Genomic DNA, 19489 nt, shown 5'->3' with positions numbered 1-19489 from the left:
GTGGAGATCCGCCTTAACGCTTATTCGCGATTTACATGGAAAGAGTCACTGTGGAATACCGCAGACCGCAATTAAGCGCAGTTTCGTATATGTGCATATCTCACCTATGATCTAACGCCGACCACACAATCGTTAATAAATTAAAGATGGCGGCTAATGGGAAAGAACCAAAAGCTAAAAGGAAACCATGCATGCACTGGTGCTAGGTCGTTTTAAGATGGCGAGTAATTTTATATTTTTATAATACAGTTTTTAATATCAACGTATGAAAATATTTACAGATAAATGTTGCAGTATAAATTTTCATGCAACCACCTTAAGTTATAAACTTATAATCCAGGCAGGAAAATATGTCGTTTTTCGACGATTGTGTAAAATATTATATAAAATATTATATTGTGTAAAATATTAGATTGTGTAAAATATTATATTGTGTAAAATACAATTCAAAGTAAAGGGCGGTTTGCTGGGTGGAAAACATTGAGTTCTATAATAACTGGAGCGGCTATCTTTACTGGGGCGAGGTCGCCAAAAAAATGGCGGCCAACGGACGTATTTCCGCTGAAATGATCGCTTTGCAGAAAAATAATATTCTCGACCTCCCCCTGGTGTCTATAGTAAATTATAAAGAATTTTTCAAAAACAAACACGATATCACAGAATATGGATATCGTTAGTTCCATATTCTGTGACGATTCTTTTTTGGCATTTCTTTTATAATGCCAACACTTCAATCGTTCAATTGTTGGATGTCGTAGTTTCCACAAAAAGGTACATATCGCTTCCCACAGGTGAGGTAGTTGTTTGTTTTGTTAGTCCGTCAACGATTGAAAAGCAATTATACATGCACTTGAAAAGCCATAAAATACATATTAAAGATCGTATTTTTTAAGACTGACTTGAACGCCAAATATACTGATGTTTTCCTGTTTTTGTCTATAAATTTCTGCATACTTTTCTGTCATTTGTTAATGCATGAAATCGTAAATTTACCTATCTATTTGCAAAATAGTTTCCCTAAAGCAAAAAGACCCTGCACACATTTTGCTCTGTGAAAAGTATCAAGAAGAAATGATCAGCCCCAACAGTACCCATGATTTGGAGCAGAGCTTGTTATGTTGTATTTGCTGACAACATGCAGGGAAGACCAAGAAGTAAAGATGACTGGAAGATGTTATTGATCAGGCAGAGTCTTAAAAAAATGATAATGCTGTAAAGATAATTGATTTATTGTCTGCCTTATCCAGAGTTATTTAATTTGATCATGGTCAAATTCTATGGATGGAGACAATGGATTCACTAATGATGCCTTGAATGCTTTGAAGTTGAAGTTCATGAACCAAAAAAAGATGGCAAGAAGGTTGTGTGTTTTTGATGCTTAATTAAATGTCAATTCACAACATATAAAATGGAAAGGCCATAAAGTTTGTGTCTATGTAAACATTTGTACTGAGATTGATGATGACTTGATGCAGATGTGAAGCATTAAACTGAATAAGCCATTGGGTTTTATATAACATAATGTTTAAATCATGGCATATCTTTATCAAAATATTTTAGTTGAGTGTTGTTTAAATGTTACTAATATCTAATGCACTATACTGAAGCATTAAAGATTCAGTGATGAAACCTTTAAATTTACTGTACTGTATATTTCTTATATATTTCTTATATTTCTTTAAGAAACAGTTTGAGCTTATTTACCTATTAGAGTACAGAATGGGGATTTATCATATGCATCATTGCTGCTTTTTTAAATAAATGTTTTCACTTTTCAAAGCTTTTCTACAAATATTTTGCTTCTTATTTCTTTTCATGAGATTGATGATATAGAGGTAATATAATCCAATAACTTTATAATTTCTAGAAAGCTGTTAAGCTTCTAGCATAAAAGTACACTATAGGTATTTAATTCATTTGGTTTTATTGCCTTGTTATGACATATCCATATGCATTTCATCATTCATGTATGAAGAAAACACCAAATGTGGATACTCAGAGAACAAAATGCACTACCAACTGCTTATGAAATTTATTATTGAAGTGAAAACTGTTTTAATCATTCAAATTGTGCACTTATATTGAAAATATAGGAAAAACAAAACAAAGTGAAAAATAAGGGTAGAAGTATTAAAACTAAAAATGAATTATAAACACCATTGGAAGCATAAGTGTTTTGATGATTATTTGCATTTTGCCCAATTTATATATCAATACAACAAAATCAAAATGTGCTACAACTTTACAAGTATTTGATGCAGTTGCACTTCAGAACATCACAAAAAGGTTACTTAAAGTAATTTCTATACAATATTGTTTGTTTTCATTTACCAAACCTATGCAGACTTGAGTCTTTTTGAAATTTAATATGAAACTCAATTACAGAAAATACGTAAATATCCAGAGATTTAATATTTACTTTTTTAAAGAAACAAGTAAAAAGAAGCAAAATAGCAATGATAAAAAATAAGCTAACTTCTCTCTCGTGAACCACTGTGGAGATGAACTATGATATACTTTTTTGTATAGACTAAAGAGTTTAATCGATCAAACAAGTTTGACGCTGGTCCAGACTGGAAAGTATGCAAAGTGCGCAAGCTAGATCAATTTTTTTTAGAAATTTTGCGCGGCGGATTTCGACTTTGCGCTGCGAAGCCATAAAATATTCGCGAGATGCCAGTTTTATTTTTTCCGTATCACACTCCATTTTTGATAGTTTGCAATTGCAAATAATTATGAAACATAACATAAAAGATGATACATGTGTATAGCTGTAGCTTACCTTAAGTTGGAGCTTGCAACTCTCCTTTTACAACGTGAGGATGTGTCATGTGTAATCACAAAAAAATGCCACTTTACCTTAGGTATTATGTAACGAGTCGAACGACCAACGTACCACGTATGTTTATCATTCATCTGTTTCATTGTTTCTTCACAGCGTATGATACGATAAAAGGTAGGCACCAAATAAATTTGATTTACTGACGTCGTCAAATACGTCGTTAAAAAAAAAACAAATCAATCAGGAACCATCTTTTGTATAATCAGCAGCCAGATTGTGGAGTAGAAGGTTTTTCAGTTAATAATTGTTTATAATCAGCAGGCAGATGGTGGACAAAAAAGGTTTTCAGTTAATAATTGTTTATAATCAGCAGCCAGATTGTGGAGTAGAAGGTTTTTCAGTTAATAATTATTTATTATCAGCAAGCAGATGGTGGACAAAAAAGGTTTTCAGTTAATAATTGTTTATTATCAGCAGCCAGATTGTGGAGTAGAAGGTTTTTCAGTTAATAGCTGTTTATAATCAGCAGGCAGATGGTGGACAAAAAAGGTTTTTCAGTTACTAATTGCTTATAATCAGCAGCCAGATAGTAGAGTGGAAGATTTTTCAGTTAATAATTGTTTATAATCAGCAGGCAGATGGTGGACAAAAAAGGTTTTCAGTTAATAATTGTTTATAATCAGCAGCCAGATTGTGGAGTAGAAGGTTTTTCAGTTAATAATTGTTTATAATCAGCAGGCAGATGGTGGACAAAAAGGTTTTCAGTTACTAATTGTTTATAATCAGCAGGCAGATGGTAAGCAGGGGAGGTTTTCAGTTGATAAATATTTATAATCTGCAGCCAGATGGTGGACAAAAAAGGGTTTTCAGTTAATAATTGTTTATAATCAGCAGGTAGATGGTAAGCAAGGGAGGTTTTCAGTTGATAAATATTTATAATCTGCAGCCAGATGGTGGACAAAAAAGGTTTTTCAATTAATTGTTTATAATCAGCAGGCAGATGGTGGACAAAAAAGGTTTTTCAGTTAATAATTGTTTATCATCAGCAGCCAGGTGTTAGACGAAAAAGGTTTTCAGTTAATTATTGTTTATAATCAGTAGCCAGGTGGTGGACAAAAAGGTTTTCAGTTAATCTTTGTTCATAATCTGTAGCCAGGTGGTGGACAAAAAGGTTTTCAGTTAATCTTTGTTTATAATCAGCAGCCAGGTGGTGGACAAAAAAGATTTTTCAGTTAATCTTTGTTTATAATCAGCAGCCAGATTGTGGACAGAAAAGGTTTTCAGTTAATAATTGTTTATAATCAGCAGGCAGATGGTAAGCAAGGGAGCTTTTCAATTGATAAACAATTACGATCTGCTGCCAGATTTGGATTGAAAACTTTTTGATTATAACTGCACGAAGCATACTGGTTGACGCTTGACTAAGGTTACAAGAGGAAAGGTAGCTTAGGGCGTGATGTTATGATGCGTTGCAAAACCTTGGACATCTCTCCTTCGTGTTTTGCCATGCTCGTCGGTCTCTAAAACAGGAATCATATGTCTGGACAAACCACGTTCCTTGTCCCCATTGATGTAAAGTTTTGCCATTTCGTTCAGTGCTGCGTCGCATTGAAGTACAGATGGTAAACTCAATCAACTTTAGCACGATTCATTAGCACTTTTATGCTTTGCCCACCATCCATTTCTTGCTTATCCACCACCCGGTAAAAAGATTCGGCAACAGCCTCAGTTCCGCATTTCGCATAAAATATGTCAAAGACGAGACAAAACTCTTGGCCGACAGCTGAATAAAATGAGGAATCGTTATATAAAGATTCAATAACGGCCTCTTCTTTAAAAAGAACGTCAATCATTTTACCATTGTTGAGCGTCACTTCGAAGACCTCAGAAAGGGTGAACTGCCTTGGTGTACCTTCTTGGAACCTAGTCACAAAGACTCCTTCCTCGAAAACCACATCCTGCAAGGAAAAAATTCCTTCGTCATCGAGAGAGATCTTGAAAAAATTAGGGAAGTGAGTGTGTAGCATATCACCCCAAACAACGGCAATAAGTGTTTTCTTTAGACGCCAAAACACTGTGGATGATAGCTCGCTACAAAGCTCAAAATTCTTTTGAGAAACATGTGGCATCTGTGAGGAAAAATTTACACATCGTCTAAACTCATTAGCTCCAAGTTCAGAAAACTCCCTGTTGTTTACTGGACTTTTTTCTTCCGAACGAAAACCGCATAAACCACGAAAAAATCGTCCAAAGTCAAAACACTTTGATAGCATTCTGTTGAGGTCGGAAAAGCTATTGGTGTAGCGAACATCAATCTGACTAATGACATCCGCAGCCAGCTTCTCTAGATCATGAACACTGTCCTGCATTGCTCTTGCTACCCAATCCACTGGCACTTTACCGTCGCCTTCTCTAACGACAAACCAACCAGTTTCCAACTCACTTTGCCCAAAGCGGTAATCTCGAATTTCATGAACTCGCTGGCTTAATCTTGGGCAAACAAAGTCATCAGGATCAATTTTAGATACTTCCTCGGTGTAACGTTGCATCTGTCGTTTTACCAAAGGAACATGAGAGCACAACTTCCAACCAGGATACCACTCAGCCTGCGCTTGCAGCATCAGGACGACCAAGGGCCACAACAAATCGAGTACACCAAGCAAATCATGGACAAAGTCTTGACCACATAACTTGTAACCCATCTCTTCTCTATTGTCGTGGTCCTTGAAAGTCTCGATGTACACTTCCAAACTATCTGCAAGATTCTTTAAAGATAGATAGCTGGAGCTCAAAAACCGCTGATGTGCAAATGCGTTGGTTACTCGAAACGGAAGATTCAAGTCCTTAGCAGTATGACGCGCTACGCTGTGCATTTTACCACGACTAAAAGTTGATGATAAAGTGCAATCCTTCTCAGCAAACGATCAACGAAAGGCGAGTCCTTGAGCTGACTAAATACTTTATCTAACCAATGGGCAGGGTCCCATTGGACAGGCCACCAGAATCTTTCTTTGCAGGACAGATCATCATGCAAAAGTTCAAATACAGGCTCGTTCATGCCTGCAATGAACGGCTCGTTGACGTATTGTCCATCCATCACTCGCCCTTGCACTTGCAGTAGCCGATTATCCTTAATACCAACATGCACGTCAAGATCTTTAAAAATGGATGCAGCTAGAGCATCACCTGTACCACCAGTTGCATCAGAGTTACTGTAAACCTCCCTTGCGTCAAGGACAATGCCTCGGCGACTACCATTTACAACTGGACAAACGATAGTAACCTGATTAGTGATGCGATGATTGGTAGATTTATCAGCTGTAACATAAAAATGTGGGGCATTCCTGTGTTTGGAAGAGGGTAGAAAGAAAATTGGCTGCTCTCATGTCGATGTAAGCACATGCTGCTTTGATCATGTCTGGAAACAATTTTCGAGAATGACAAAAAATCACCAACATCCGCACCAGCAGCTTGAAGCTCAGCAATTCGTGCTTCATAATGAACTGCAGCTGACTTTGTTTTCACAACACCAAGAGCTGCACGGAGTTGATTCTTTGCAACAAGTACTTCCCTTGACCTCCCTTGCTTTACCATCTTCATGTGGTCATCAGCGTTTTTTGTGGGTCAAAGAAAGAAGATGTCGATGACACGCTTGCTTTTGGCTGTACCATTTTTCACACTTGCCTGCAATTAGCTGTTCATACAAGGCATCTGACATATGTAAACCAGATGCCAAAGATCCGTCTGCTTTGCCAGTAGGTCGATTAAAAGATGACGAAAAGGAAACACGGGAAGAGTTTAAAAATTCGACACACGTTCGACACTGCAGCACCCAGCTGTTCTCTTCTTTTAGTATTTCAAAATCTTCCACTTCATCCACAAGCTCAATCAAATTGGAAGATCGAAGTGCGGTACTCGATGTGGGATTGTATGTAGTTGTTGAACTTGTTGATTGGGCTGATTTAGGGTTACCACTCAACTTTTGTGCCACCTTAGTAGCAATTTTTCCGCAAGTTCGTCCACATCAAATGGCAGGTCGCCTTGCTCACTTGATAAAATTGAAGGAAGAAAACTTCCAAGCGAGCTTTGATAGCTAAGACGGCTGGTGTTTGAAATAGAGGCAGCCTTACTCGTCTTACTTACTGCATTAACTCTCACAATCTCTTCGCTGTAACAATGAAAGTGTTAAAAGCCAACATTAAAATTTTCTTGCAAACTGTGTGAAAAGTATATGTACTAAGAAATTCAACAGAAGACGTTGAAATACTTAATGATTTCATCGTTAATATTAAACGACTTAAGAAATTTGTAATGTAGAAATTACTTATCCGAACAAGTGAATTATTGGAAGCCTTGAACTAAAAGTCAACACTTTCAACCACTATGGCATAAATTTCACAAAATATCGTGACAAAATGTCGTAAAATCTGATACTATAATGCAAGAAAAATGCCGTATTTCACTAACAAACCTCTCATCTTTTCATCGGTTTCCTCCCAACTTTCAGATTCACTGACACCAGAAACGATTTTGCACGAAAGTTCGTCAGTTGCATGTCCAGCCGTATCCTTACCAAGCTCTCTGAAACAATTTAATATTCATAATTTTAAAAAGCTATCACTGTATATGTAAAAGAAATGTATTATATAACATGTATGCAGTTTGTGATATTCGGTTATTTTATGGTTCACGCAGGGAATGAGCAATTTAGCTACCTTTCATCGACTTCCATAATTTCTATCCGTTCTCCCATTCCGTCGCCACCACACTTTTGTTGCACTTGGCTTGTACTGAAAATACAATTAACATAGAAAACATACACAATGTAAGTGCAGTTCTCAATTTGGGAATTGGGAACTTGATTTTCATTTACCTAGCCGATTTAAGCATTTTGTACGCCTGTAGCGCAGATTTAGCAAGAGGGAATCTTCTCTAATAGCGTCATTTGCTAAGGTCTTTTCGCCCTTGTCGCTGTGAGTTTTAAATGGTTTGCTAGAGAGGACTTGTTCCCTCTAGCCAAAATTTGTGTTTGCCTTGCCTAAAACAAAGTAAGCAAAAGCCCATTGGGGTTTTCTCGTGTCCACTCTTTGCTTGCTTTGCTTCTGGTCCTGTTTTCTGCTGCTTGCTATGTCTTTTAAACATGTTGGCAAACTGAAACTCTATAACACACAATTTTTATGGTTACAAATGTGTCGATAGCCAATCTTGGTTGTTTACTATTGTTTTTATAAAACCCACTGACAATGTCATGCCACTTTTCTTTGTGACGCAAACACGATCACTCTTACACACGACTAACATTCTAACACTAGATAATTGTTCTGTTACCTTCCTTAGACAGTGTTTGCTGCTTATTTTTAGCCACTGCTGCTGTCTCAGTTTTTGCACAGCCACTACACAAGACCTGGGCACCAAAACCTTCATCATCACCTGCTGATGTTGAGCAAAGCGGAATTGCGTGGCACGTTTTTTTGCAAACTTTGCAAAAATGGCTTCCACATTCCTTCTTTTACTAAACCATTACGTGTACTCACCTTACAAATTTGAACACCCCAAGTTGGTTTAATTAAATATCACGTATCACCGTACAATACACCGAAGAATCGATATGGTGTGCCTTGAAGTCACTTAAAAAGAGAAAGCTCGAAAAACGAAAGCAAAGAATGTGTAGTTAATCTGCTCAGATATCATATTTCTAGTCATCAAACGCTTATTGGCTTACCAACCAATTAACGGAACTTGCCTGTCAAAACAGCTTGTAAGATTGACATTCAACAGGCAACAATTTTTTTCAACGGAAACAACAGCGCTGCAGCGCACGTAATGCTGATATTGCGCAATAATTTCTCGCGCTGCGCGGCAAATTTCACAAATGCGCGGCGAACAAGAAATTTTTTAAAATCTGCGCGTCAGGACGCGCATTTCTCCCGAAATTGCGCAAGCTAGATCTAGGTTGCGCAAGACATACTTTCCAGTCTGGACGCTGGTAAGAAAACGACGCATATCTGCATTCATAGATGTGTAGCCGACATATAGCTCTTTCATCGATAGTTATAAATACATCCTCGTAGGAGCCGATAACTGGAAAGCTATGTTGACTCGCTGTTACGAATTGTAGGTTTTTATCGTGATTTTCATCAAAAAATTGCTTGCCGAATCCCAAATACACACATACATTTTCTTCACTCTTTCCTCAGGAGGGAGTGGGAAATTGTGAAATTTTCGGAAAAGCGGTCAATTTCGGTAAATCTCAGCGGCAACGGACGAAATCCGCCATTTTTTTGGCGTCACCAGATATCTAAGGCCGCGCTTGAGATAGCCGCTCCAGTTATTATAGAACTCAATGGTGGAAAATAGTGCTAACCGCGAAACCTACTCGTGCCCATTGAGCTATATAATACCTGGAGCAGCTAACTTTACTGGGGCGAGGTCACCGAAAAAATGGCGGCCAACGGACGTATTTCCGCTGAAATGATTGCTTTGCAGAAAAATAATATTCTCGACCTCCCCTGATATCTATAGCTAATTATACAGCATTTTTCAAAAACAAACACGATATCTTTTTTGGCATTTCTTTTAAAATGCCAACACTTCAATCATTCAATTGTTGGATATCGTAGTGTCCACAAAAAGGAACATGCAGCTTTCACAGGTGAGATATTTGTTTTCTTTGTTCGTCAAAAATTGAAAAACAATTGAACTTGAAGCCTGAGCGATAAAATCCGACCGATGTTTTCCTGTTTTTGTTTTTAAATATCAACATACTTTTTTGTTAATGTGTCAAACCGTAAATCTGTTTGCAAAATAGTTTCCCTGACGCGAAAAAAGATTCTGCTCTTTTTACTCAGTGGGCAGATACTATGAAGAAACGATCACCCACAAAGAGAACCCATGAAGTAAAGCAGAGTTTGTTCTGATCAATTTGCTGAAAACATGAAGAGATGATCGGATAGCAAAATGTTTCTGGAATATGTTGCAGTACCACTATTTCATAGATCACTATATTAAGAAGAAGATTAGAAGATACTATTGACCAGACAGAGTCTAACTGCAAAATGCTAAGGCTGAATACAAACAAAGGTAAATGATTCACAGACTTCCCTGTCCAACAGTTATTTGAACTTGGACTAATTCTATTGATGGAGATAATGGATTCAGTAAAGATGCCTTGAATGCTTTGAAAGTAAAGGTCAAGTACCAAATAAAGATAACAAGGTTATGTGTGTCTTGATGCTTGATGAAATGACATGCAAAAAGATCATAAAGTTTGTGCTTATGTCAAAATTGATACTGAGATTGATGATGACTTACTGCAACTGTACAATCCATGCAGTGTGTTTTATATAACTAAATTGTAAAATCACGTCACATTTTTATTAAATTATTTTAGTAGAATGTTTTTGGAATGTTACTTATATGTAATACATGCTATATTGAAGCATTAAAGATTCATTAATGAAAACCTCAGTGCTATATATTTCTTCTTAATTTCAGTTTTAGCAGAAAAAGTGTTTTGAGCTTATTTACCTAATAAAGTACAGAATGGACATTTGCCATTTGCTTTATTTTCTGCTTTATTAAGCCAGGGAAATGCTTTGACTTTTCCAAGTTTTTCTTCAATTTTTTCCTTCTTAATTCATTTCATATGAATGAAATACAGGTAGTACAGATTAATAACTTTATAATTTTTGAAAAGCTGTTATGCTTCTAGCATTAAAGAACACAAACTGTGTTTAATTCATTTGGTTTTATTGCCTTATTTTTACATGTGTACATGCACTTCATCATTTTTGTATAAACAACACTTGATGTTGCATACTTAGAGGGAAAAATCCCATAACACTTGGTATTAAATATGGGTATAAAATTTATTATTGGGGTGAACGCTGTATTAGTCAATCAAATTCTGAACTCACATGGCTAATAGGAAACTTATAAAAAAGAGAAAAAGAAGAGAAGTATTAAATACACTATCGTGTATTCATGTATTCAAGTGTTATAAACACTATTGTAATTTAAGTGTTTTAATTATTTGCATTTTTGGCATTACAATCATTACAACGAAATCAAATATGCTACAACTTGACAAGTATTTGATGCAGTTCTTGTTCAGACCACAAAAACCTTAAAGTTTCTCTTGATTTGTATACAATATCTTTTTCATTATTCATTTACGAAACGCGAGATGCATGCACAAAAACAAATCCTACAATTGTTGCGAAAAAGGCCGTCACATGAAAGACAGCAAAAAACTAATGAGAATAAATGAGCTAACATTTCTCTCGTGATCCGTTGAGATAAAATATGATATATCTTGTTTCGTCCAGACTACAAACTTTGATCGAGCAAATCATTAAACGACAGTTACGATTCGCACATCTGCATTCATATGTGGCCCACAAATAGCTCGTTCGTCAATAGTTAAAAAAGGCGTCCGTCGTAGAAGCCGACAACTGGCAATCACAGTTGACTCGCTGTTACGAATTGCAGGTTTTTATCGTGATTTTCATCAAAAAATTGCTTGCCCAATCCCAAATACACACATACATTTTCCTCACTCTTTCCTCAGGAGGGAGTGGGAAATTGTGAAATTTTCGGAAAAGCGGTCAGTTTCGGTAAATCTCAGCGGCAACGGACGAAATCCGCCATTTTTTGGCGTCATCAGATATCTAAGGCCGCGCTTGAGATAGCCGCTCCAGTTATTATAGAACTCAATGCTCGTGCCACTCCAGAACATGAGTAAAAATATAATAGAAATAATATAAAGAAAAATGTATCTGAAACAAAATAAAAAGAAAATTATTTATCTTGTTGATTGTTTACATGAACAACAAAACATGTATACATTATGCATCTTATTATTTCGGTAAATTTGAATGCAAAAACAAACACGTTTTAGCTGAATTGCTTCAATACTAAACTATCAGTACAAACAAGTCATGAATTTCCATAAACAAATTTCGGTATGAGATTTCAGCCCCTCCACGCTATATGTCATTAGCAAGTTTCCGCCCTTCACACCCCGAGATTGCATGCGATATGCTTTGCTCGGGTATGCAGGAGTGCCGTCGCGACCGAAATCTTGGTCCTAAGCATTGGCGTCAATCCTGCGATAAGTGCGGGGGGGCATATTCATATATTCTGTGATGCCAGGCTGATTTCTTTTGAAAGTGAAGTTGTTTTGAAAAGAAATAAGCCAGGCATAGCAGAATATATGAATATGGTGCCCCCCAATTAACACTGCAAACCTAATCGCACCCACGTTTCGACAAGTGTTACATGTCATCTTCAATAGAAACTGTTTGCTTTTCAAAGTTACATATTACAAATAAGATCGTGATTAAACGTCATTTAAATTAAATTAATAAATAATCAACGGAAAATTGTTAACTCGCACGATGCGCGTACACCATGACTAAATAGAGGATTGCTTAGATGATTATGATAGGCCACTTTGAATAATAATAATGACCAATTGTTGCAACGATCAATAATTTTACAGTTTTGAAAATTATAATTTCAACGTCTGCTATATGACCGTTGACACCTGAGGAGTAGTCTGCCGAAATGCCGAAATGCATCGTGTCGTTTGATTTAGAACTATCGTGTTAGTGCTCTTTACTTAAAACAGTTCTTTTAAGAACTATCAACTTATTATATTACTTTTACCATTCACTATGGTATTTGCGATATTTAGATAGTTTTGCGATTTTTAGTATATATAGAAAAATGTTCTCAATCAGTATAAATTCTCTATAAGTAAAGAGGTACTTACCGTGGGGCTCTGCCAATGAGCTTCCTTCACTTTTACTGAATAACAGCGTAGGTATATTTTGTATCCGAGCTACATTTAAACTGATTAAAGGGTATATACAGACTGCATGTTCTGCTTCTTCATTTTTTAAAATCAATTTTATTACGAAGACATGACGAAGATAAGCATTTCAATTTGGGGGCGTGAGCATAAGACATGAGCACATGCGCATTGTGTTTATGACGTATGTAGACAGAACCACAACACAGTGACGCATATCATTTAATGCTTTTATGGAACGAATCTTTCTGCGCTTTAATTCCTCTTCGAATTGATATGTCTGGAAAGAAAAACTTTGGTAAGTTCAAAGAACATGTTTCACGATAAGTTTGCATTGCTATTATAAATTATTGTTCTTTGATTGTCACATAGTTCTAATCAATCTAAAATTCGTAACATATGAATACGATAGTGTGTATTTTCATTTTCAAAATATAGAATCATAAGAATTTGTTTTCAAATTTACTAGAATACAGAGGTTTTTACTGGTTGAAGGTGATTTAAATCGCTGGATTTGAATATGTCCAAATTGTCTATTTTAAATGAAGAATCGATGTTCGAATTTTGAACGATTTAAGTTAGTTGTTTCAATTGTCAAATTTTGCAACAAGGCCATAACTACCTTTGTGAAAAACGTAAAACGTCCGAATAAAATGCATGTTATGGACGAGTACAATTTTTTTTTTGCATTCTTTTATATTACACTGAATTTTATTGTCTACTTATTATTTTGTTTTTCTCGTTTGGTACAATTTGCTGCCAAATATTAACTAAATTGTTAAATGGCAAATATATGATTCACTTCCTCATTCTCTAAAATTTTTTGTTAAAAGTATTGTAGCTGATATTTAGCAGCTTGATCACATTGAACCGATATTAAAGGCTGTTATAAATTTTTTTCATAACTGCTGCAACATATACGTTCTACTGTATACTACCTAATTCCACTCATTCTGACTTAGTTTCAATATTTATGTTTCTGAGGGAGATTGGTTATGATGGCTTTGAATAAATGTGTTTCTTAGTCATGAGAAGGGGCATCAGGACTTAGGCTCCTAGGTTTTTAAAATTGTGCTATTTTTCACAGTTTATAGAAAGATATATGTGTATAAATTATTGCATTCAAATTTGTTGTGCAAAATTTACTTTTCTGTAAAAGAGTTGTGATAACTTTTTTTAAGTTGTGGATTTTCAACATGGGATGTAATTCATGAAATTGAGAAGGTTTTGATGATATTGCACTGGAGGGTACTGAAGGATATATTGTTTTGTATGGAAGAGATTTGCCTTTTGGTTATGAATCAACATTAAGCTTCACAAAAACAAACAAGATTTTATCAAAAGGTTTTAGGCTATTAATTTTTATGACCAAAAAAAGTTATCAAAGTATTAGTAGCTTGGAAAAATGTTTAATGAAACTTTTTTGTTCCACGCAACTTTCATAACCACCATCATTTCCTGTACTTTGAAAAGAATATAACTGGGATGAAGAATAAGTAATTCTTTACCATTAATTATTAGGTTATCCAGTGCAAGGTAGTGGCAATCAAAGGCCAGCATACCCAACTCAGGCAACAGCCAGTTACCCAATACAACCATCAAGTGCTTATCCAATGCAAGCAACTGCAAACTATCCAATGCAACCGACAGCTGGTTACCCTGGTCAAGTTTATCAACAATCTGGTTATGGTCATCATCAACATAATCTTTATACAGCCCCGCAAGTACCTCACAGTCATCCAGGCTATGGACAACCACCCCCACCTTATCCTGGTGTTGTGCCTAATGCAGCACCAATGCAGGTATAATTATCTCAATCTTGTTTATTTGACCTTACAATCTTGTTTATCTGAAGACTTTGTTTCCACCTCAAAAAGGTTGCTCCAAACCAAATTTTAACAATTTATGAAAAAAAGTCAATGACAAAGATGTTTTTGTTGCATTAATCCACAAATAATTTTTCAAATACTGTCATGCATAGGCATGGGAACTGATTTAAATTTGTGGGAGGGAGTCAGTAGTCGATGAGTAGTCGCCAAGACCCTTTTTGTAAGCTTTAGGGAGTCTGAAGCCTTAAGATAATCTTGCATCTTAAGGCCCATTTATACACTGAAAATATTTCCCATGAACCAAACACACACTGAAAATTTGCACAATTGCTTTTTCTCAATCAATATGGTGCCTACATTAAACAAGAAATCCTTGCTTATCATGGCAATATTATTGCAGGGAAGGCAAAATGCAATGCACTTTCATTTTCAATAAAGTTCACACTTTCATTGAAAATACCAGCTTCCTGACTCCTCTCACATACCGCCATTTTGTTTATTTTAGAAAATAACATATTTTCTGATGGAAACTAATTTCAACTTCTTTCCGACAGGAAAATTTTCTTTACAGAATATAGAATTAATGAGCTGCCCATGCGTTCGGTGGAAAATTTTCCATTCCGCTGCAATATTTCTGGTGTGTAAATCGCGCTTTATACAAACACAGTTCTTTAACTACTCATAAAGAATCAAACCAATAACAAGAACGATTGGTAGTGCTCATTGCAAGCTACGTAATAGTTCTAGTACAATGTCATTAAGACTAAGACGATCTGCCTGAGTTTTGTGCGTTTTTGATCTACGTAACAATAAGATGTACACGTTTTTGCTCCTGTGAGGGGGATTTTGTTCGTATATGCATGTTTTTCCGTATTACGTTTTTTTGTATGATCAATTGTCTCTTAAGAATTAAAATATCCCCCACCCCTTACTTATTGAGCTGCCGACGCCACTGTCTCCAAGGCAATACAAACGCATGTTTTCGCTTTCTAAAGATTTAAAGAGAGGCATATTTGTCATTGACACTTTTTAATGTTTATAAAGAAATTTATGAGCTTTACTTAACATTAACCAAGACAGACTTGTTCCTAATGTTGCAAATCATACTAATTTAAATGATATCCATGATTGGAATTCGTTTTCAGTATAACTTTTTCGTGTTTAGTGTCTAGTATGAGTTAGAATGAGGTAGAGAATTGATGCCAACAGTACTTATAGTGTTTTTTAAATTGGGGCAGTACATGTATTGTGATGACGACCTATATTTTCTGTTCCGTCATCCGTCTTATTCTTGCTCATGACTGTTCAAGGTAAGGGAAAGGTTAAAGCGAATAAAAATGTTACGTATAGATCCATTAAAACATTAAGCCCTCATCTTCCCGCTTCCTACGCCTATACTTACTTGCTGTTTTCCCTAAATATTTACTGACTATGTATTGTTTGTATAACAAATGCATCGTTAGTTATTGGAACAATTTCTCTTTCACAATATCTGAAGATTGCATAGTGCAATAGATGAACATAAATGAACACCTTTTTCTTGAAAAACATTTGTAATTTTAAGTGGTAGAACTCTTGTTTTTTAGTGGAAATAAATAAATACAAACATTCGTAGAATTTTTATCAACATCAATTATCATCTGCGTAGCGAAGCGTCTAATTTCTTTAGACGTTTATTGTTTTCCATTGAGTAAGCAGAGATAAGTTAACATAGTTGGACAAAATTTTTTCGGTTTGGACTGCTGGCTAAGCCGCTAGGTACTAGAAGGTCGCGCTAAACGTTGATTGTCCCATCAACCTCTTTGTATTAGTAGAGTGGATAAAAGAACTTATTTATTTAAGTGACCTTCACGTACGTAACAACTGTTGGAGCTATCGCATTATACTGCTGTATTCAAGTTCACAGGAACTGCTTTGAACTCTGTTCTTCATCTTCTTCTGATTTCCTCTTTTGAAAAATTGTTATCATTTTTATTAGATGGAACTTTACAACACAAAATACAAGCAAAATATACGTACACTACCAAGCTGGAAATAAATAATTTCGCAATAGCCTGTTGAATATTGAATATTTGCGAATGAATATTTGTGAATGCGTTGAATATTTGCGAATTGAATTTACAAAGTGAATTAAGCATTATAAAGTATGCGTATACTCAAACGGATTTGACGTTTGCAGGAGCAAACTCTTCTTCAATATTTCGTAGACCCCATATGAGAAGTTTGAAAAGGCAGCTGACAAATGAAATGTGCTGTCATTGAATTTAAAATCATCTCTCGATCGCCAGAGATTTCTGTGGGTGGATGTAGGTTTTTGCAATGTTAGTAGTTAATTTTCTGACTGAGGACATATGTATTTTAACAGAAGAGACGTTTCCTTTGCTTTTACCTTTTTTATTGATTCAATGCGAATTCTGATGTCTAAATGCTTACCATGTTTTTTTTTAACTTAGTTCATTTATATGCTAAGTATCTTATACTCGCAGTGAAATTTCGATCTAGTTTGCTGTTCTCGTTAATAATATTTTGATTATGGCTTTTACAATATTAACTCAGACGGCTCAGAGACCGCTTTTGTCTCACCGATAATTTTCCGCAGATAGTTTATTTCTTCAAATGTATTTTAGTTTGTGTCATTTTTTATTTGTGAGTCATCACATTTAGAATTAGCGTGTTTTTAGCGTGTTTTATTTTCTAACTTTCTTTCCTTTTCAACGTGCGTTTTAAATTTAAAAGTGCGAACATGCTTGGACTGTTAAGCATGTTTTTGTGTTAGTACTTCTGTTTGATGAAAAAATTTTTTTCTGTTTTAAAGTAGACCGGTGTTCCATTACAAAGAAAGTAAACAAATTTCTTATAGCAAACAGCAAAAGTGCAAATACCTCACATGTCATGCAATATGATAAAGTTTTTTTTGACTTTCTTAATCTCTTATTTCTAAAGCCCGGCGCACACTGTCAAACTTGTTGCTCATACTTGTTATTCGTGACAGGTTGGATCGACAAAAATCACTAGTGTGCGGGGAGGTTTTGAACAACATTTGTCATTCGTGACGGATGAGCCAAATATCAAACGTGTTAGATATTTTTGTCATGAATGGCAAGAAATTCTTGTGTGCGGGGAGCAACATAAGTACGCTTGAGATGACAAAAATGCGCACGCGCACATCTGGCAAAACAAAATGGCTGATTTCTTGAAAATCTTGAAAATTGATAAACGAAGGCGATTTCTCTGACGACGAAGAAGAATTGCTACTGTTTTTGTTGCGACCACGATGCTGCACACAAATGAGGGCAGCAAATCGTGGGAATTGCCACTTTTTCTCCATTTTACACGATTTGATGCCCTCGATTGTCTGAGGCATCGTCGTAGCAACAAAAGCAGTAGCAATACTTCTTCATCGTCAGATAAATCGTCATCGTTTATCAATTCGTTCAAGATGTTCAATAAATCAGACTATATACGAACAATTTGCTAGACCATTTGTGATTTGCATGTGGAAACGCTGTACGTTGGTTTAATTTATAACAAAAATTAATTTAGTAAAGGAAATTTAGTTTCTTTTAATGAATGATAAATATTTTCACTGCTGTAGGTTGTCGTACTTTTCTGTTATTTTTGCAGAGCTCATATATAGGCTTTCATACTTTTTTATAACTGTGTTTAAACCTTAAAGAGTCCTGCATTAATGCTGCATTAATCTCTATTTTTACCAAATTTTGTGGTTGAATTTTGTTCCATGCACGACATCTTGGCGAAAATTGTTCCGAAAATTTGCTTATTTACTGCCAAACATCCTTTGCTCACTTTGAACGTTATTCCCTTAACTCTGAGCAAGATGACATAAAGTATACGTATGTTTGGTTCCGAAATTATTGTTCGAGAACTTATTTAATGAATGTAATATAAGAGGAACAGATCTCAATCTAATAAAAATATTCTAATCATAGAATTTTGTGTTCTGACTTAGATTGTATCTTTAGTTTTTGGTTGATTAGAACGAAGGTCAAAGCCCTTAAATTTTGTATTATATTGTTCAATGTTATGCGAATTGGTTTGTGTTTTTGCAACAAGAGAATGACATAGATTTTAAATTCATTTAGCAGCCAATGATGCAAGGTCAATTTGACTCTGGTGCCAGATTTGGGGCGGGGGCTTCAGTGAGTATTCCTGTAAGTATAACGAATCTTTGCGTATAGCCCAGAAAGTATAAAAAATGATTCAGATATGATATGATGTAAAAGATGAAATAATTTTGTCATTCTAGCCACCTCCTCCTGGTGTAATGCCAACATCAGCTCAAATGGCATCATACAACGGCCAGCCCGTGGTTATGCAGCAACATAAGACTGGTTGGCTTGAAGGAGCTCAAGGAGGTGGATACACATTCTGGTGAAACAATGGTCGTAAACGGAAGTCGCTCAGGTTTTTGATATCATGTATCAAGGAAAATTTTTAGTTAGTGCACGCTGCAGTATATTTTGTTTCGATTCAGCTTCCTTCAGTGTTTGATTATAACTTCCAAGGCTTATACAATCTAGTTCTTAAATAGATTCTGTTCAAAAACATGAGACTTCAATAAATTGTGTTATATGATAGAGACAAGCTTTTTTTCATTGACATGTTCGCTGACCGTTTTTTTGTTGACCTGTCCTCTTACCTTGTAAATTATATTCAATGATATGATTGGCCAGTGTATCCGTTATTTTAAGGGAAGTTACTGTTAAGATTTAATTAGAGTAGTTCCATCTATTGCTTCGATGCTTTTTCAATTATCAAAAATATTTTATTATAGTATAGTATGTGATCACTATTGATTGATGTTAATGTTGATGTTAATATGGGCAAAATAAAATCGTATATAGTATGGGTTTTCTTTTGGCATTGTATATCGTTATCTAGCTTGATAATATATTTTGCTCACATTATTTATATTTAATAATTGGGAACAAAGTGCTTATCCAGAATCATTGTCATATAACGAAAATAAATTAAAATTTATTCGATTCAATATCCAAATAAGCCCAGAAGTACAGCGAATACAAAGATTCCAGTTGACATTAA

At 35.4% G+C, this 19489-nt stretch overlaps 1 protein-coding gene and 1 long non-coding RNA gene across 3 annotated transcripts; one reads left to right on the top strand and one right to left on the bottom strand.

Annotated features, from left to right (window-relative positions):
* Positions 1 to 7268: 7268 nt before the first annotated feature.
* LOC124440566 lies at positions 7269 to 7701 on the bottom strand. The gene is made up of 3 exons (XR_006946677.1): positions 7656 to 7701; positions 7498 to 7572; positions 7269 to 7363 (listed from the first exon to the last, which is right to left on the bottom strand). It is a non-coding gene; the product is annotated as an uncharacterized LOC124440566 (long non-coding RNA).
* Positions 7702 to 12790: 5089 nt separating this feature from the next.
* LOC124440024 (DAZ-associated protein 2-like) lies at positions 12791 to 19292 on the top strand. Of its 2 annotated transcripts, none has more exons than XM_046990351.1 (4): positions 12791 to 12894; positions 14118 to 14398; positions 18532 to 18597; positions 18693 to 19292. In XM_046990351.1, the coding sequence occupies exons 1-4, from the start codon at positions 12822 to 12824 to the stop codon at positions 18819 to 18821; spliced, it is 549 nt and encodes a 182-aa protein (XP_046846307.1). In that variant the 5' UTR covers positions 12791 to 12821; the 3' UTR covers positions 18822 to 19292. The 2 variants fall into 2 exon arrangements, with proteins under 2 accessions (XP_046846307.1, XP_046846306.1); XM_046990350.1 differs by having other exon boundaries at positions 18529 to 18597.
* Positions 19293 to 19489: the final 197 nt, after the last annotated feature.

This window comes from Xenia sp. Carnegie-2017, unplaced genomic scaffold (assembly GCF_021976095.1).
Source record: "Xenia sp. Carnegie-2017 unplaced genomic scaffold, XeniaSp_v1 HiC_scaffold_2, whole genome shotgun sequence".
Classification (NCBI taxonomy): domain Eukaryota; kingdom Metazoa; phylum Cnidaria; class Anthozoa; order Malacalcyonacea; family Xeniidae; genus Xenia; species Xenia sp. Carnegie-2017.
This window is presented reverse-complemented; position numbering and strand designations above follow the sequence as displayed.

What these genes read in the sequence shown, in the direction of transcription:
- LOC124440024 (XM_046990350.1), top strand. Translation starts at nt 12,822, where the DNA reads ATGCTTTTATGGAACGAATCTTTCTGCGCTTTAATTCCTCTTCGAATT. An exon ending in GTCTGGAAAGAAAAACTTTG is followed by an intron (nt 12,895 to 14,117) that starts GTAAGTTCAAAG and finishes ATTAATTATTAG; the next exon opens with GTTATCCAGTGCAAGGTAGT. An exon ending in GGGCTTCAGTGAGTATTCCT is followed by an intron (nt 18,598 to 18,692) that starts GTAAGTATAACG and finishes TTGTCATTCTAG; the next exon opens with CCACCTCCTCCTGGTGTAAT.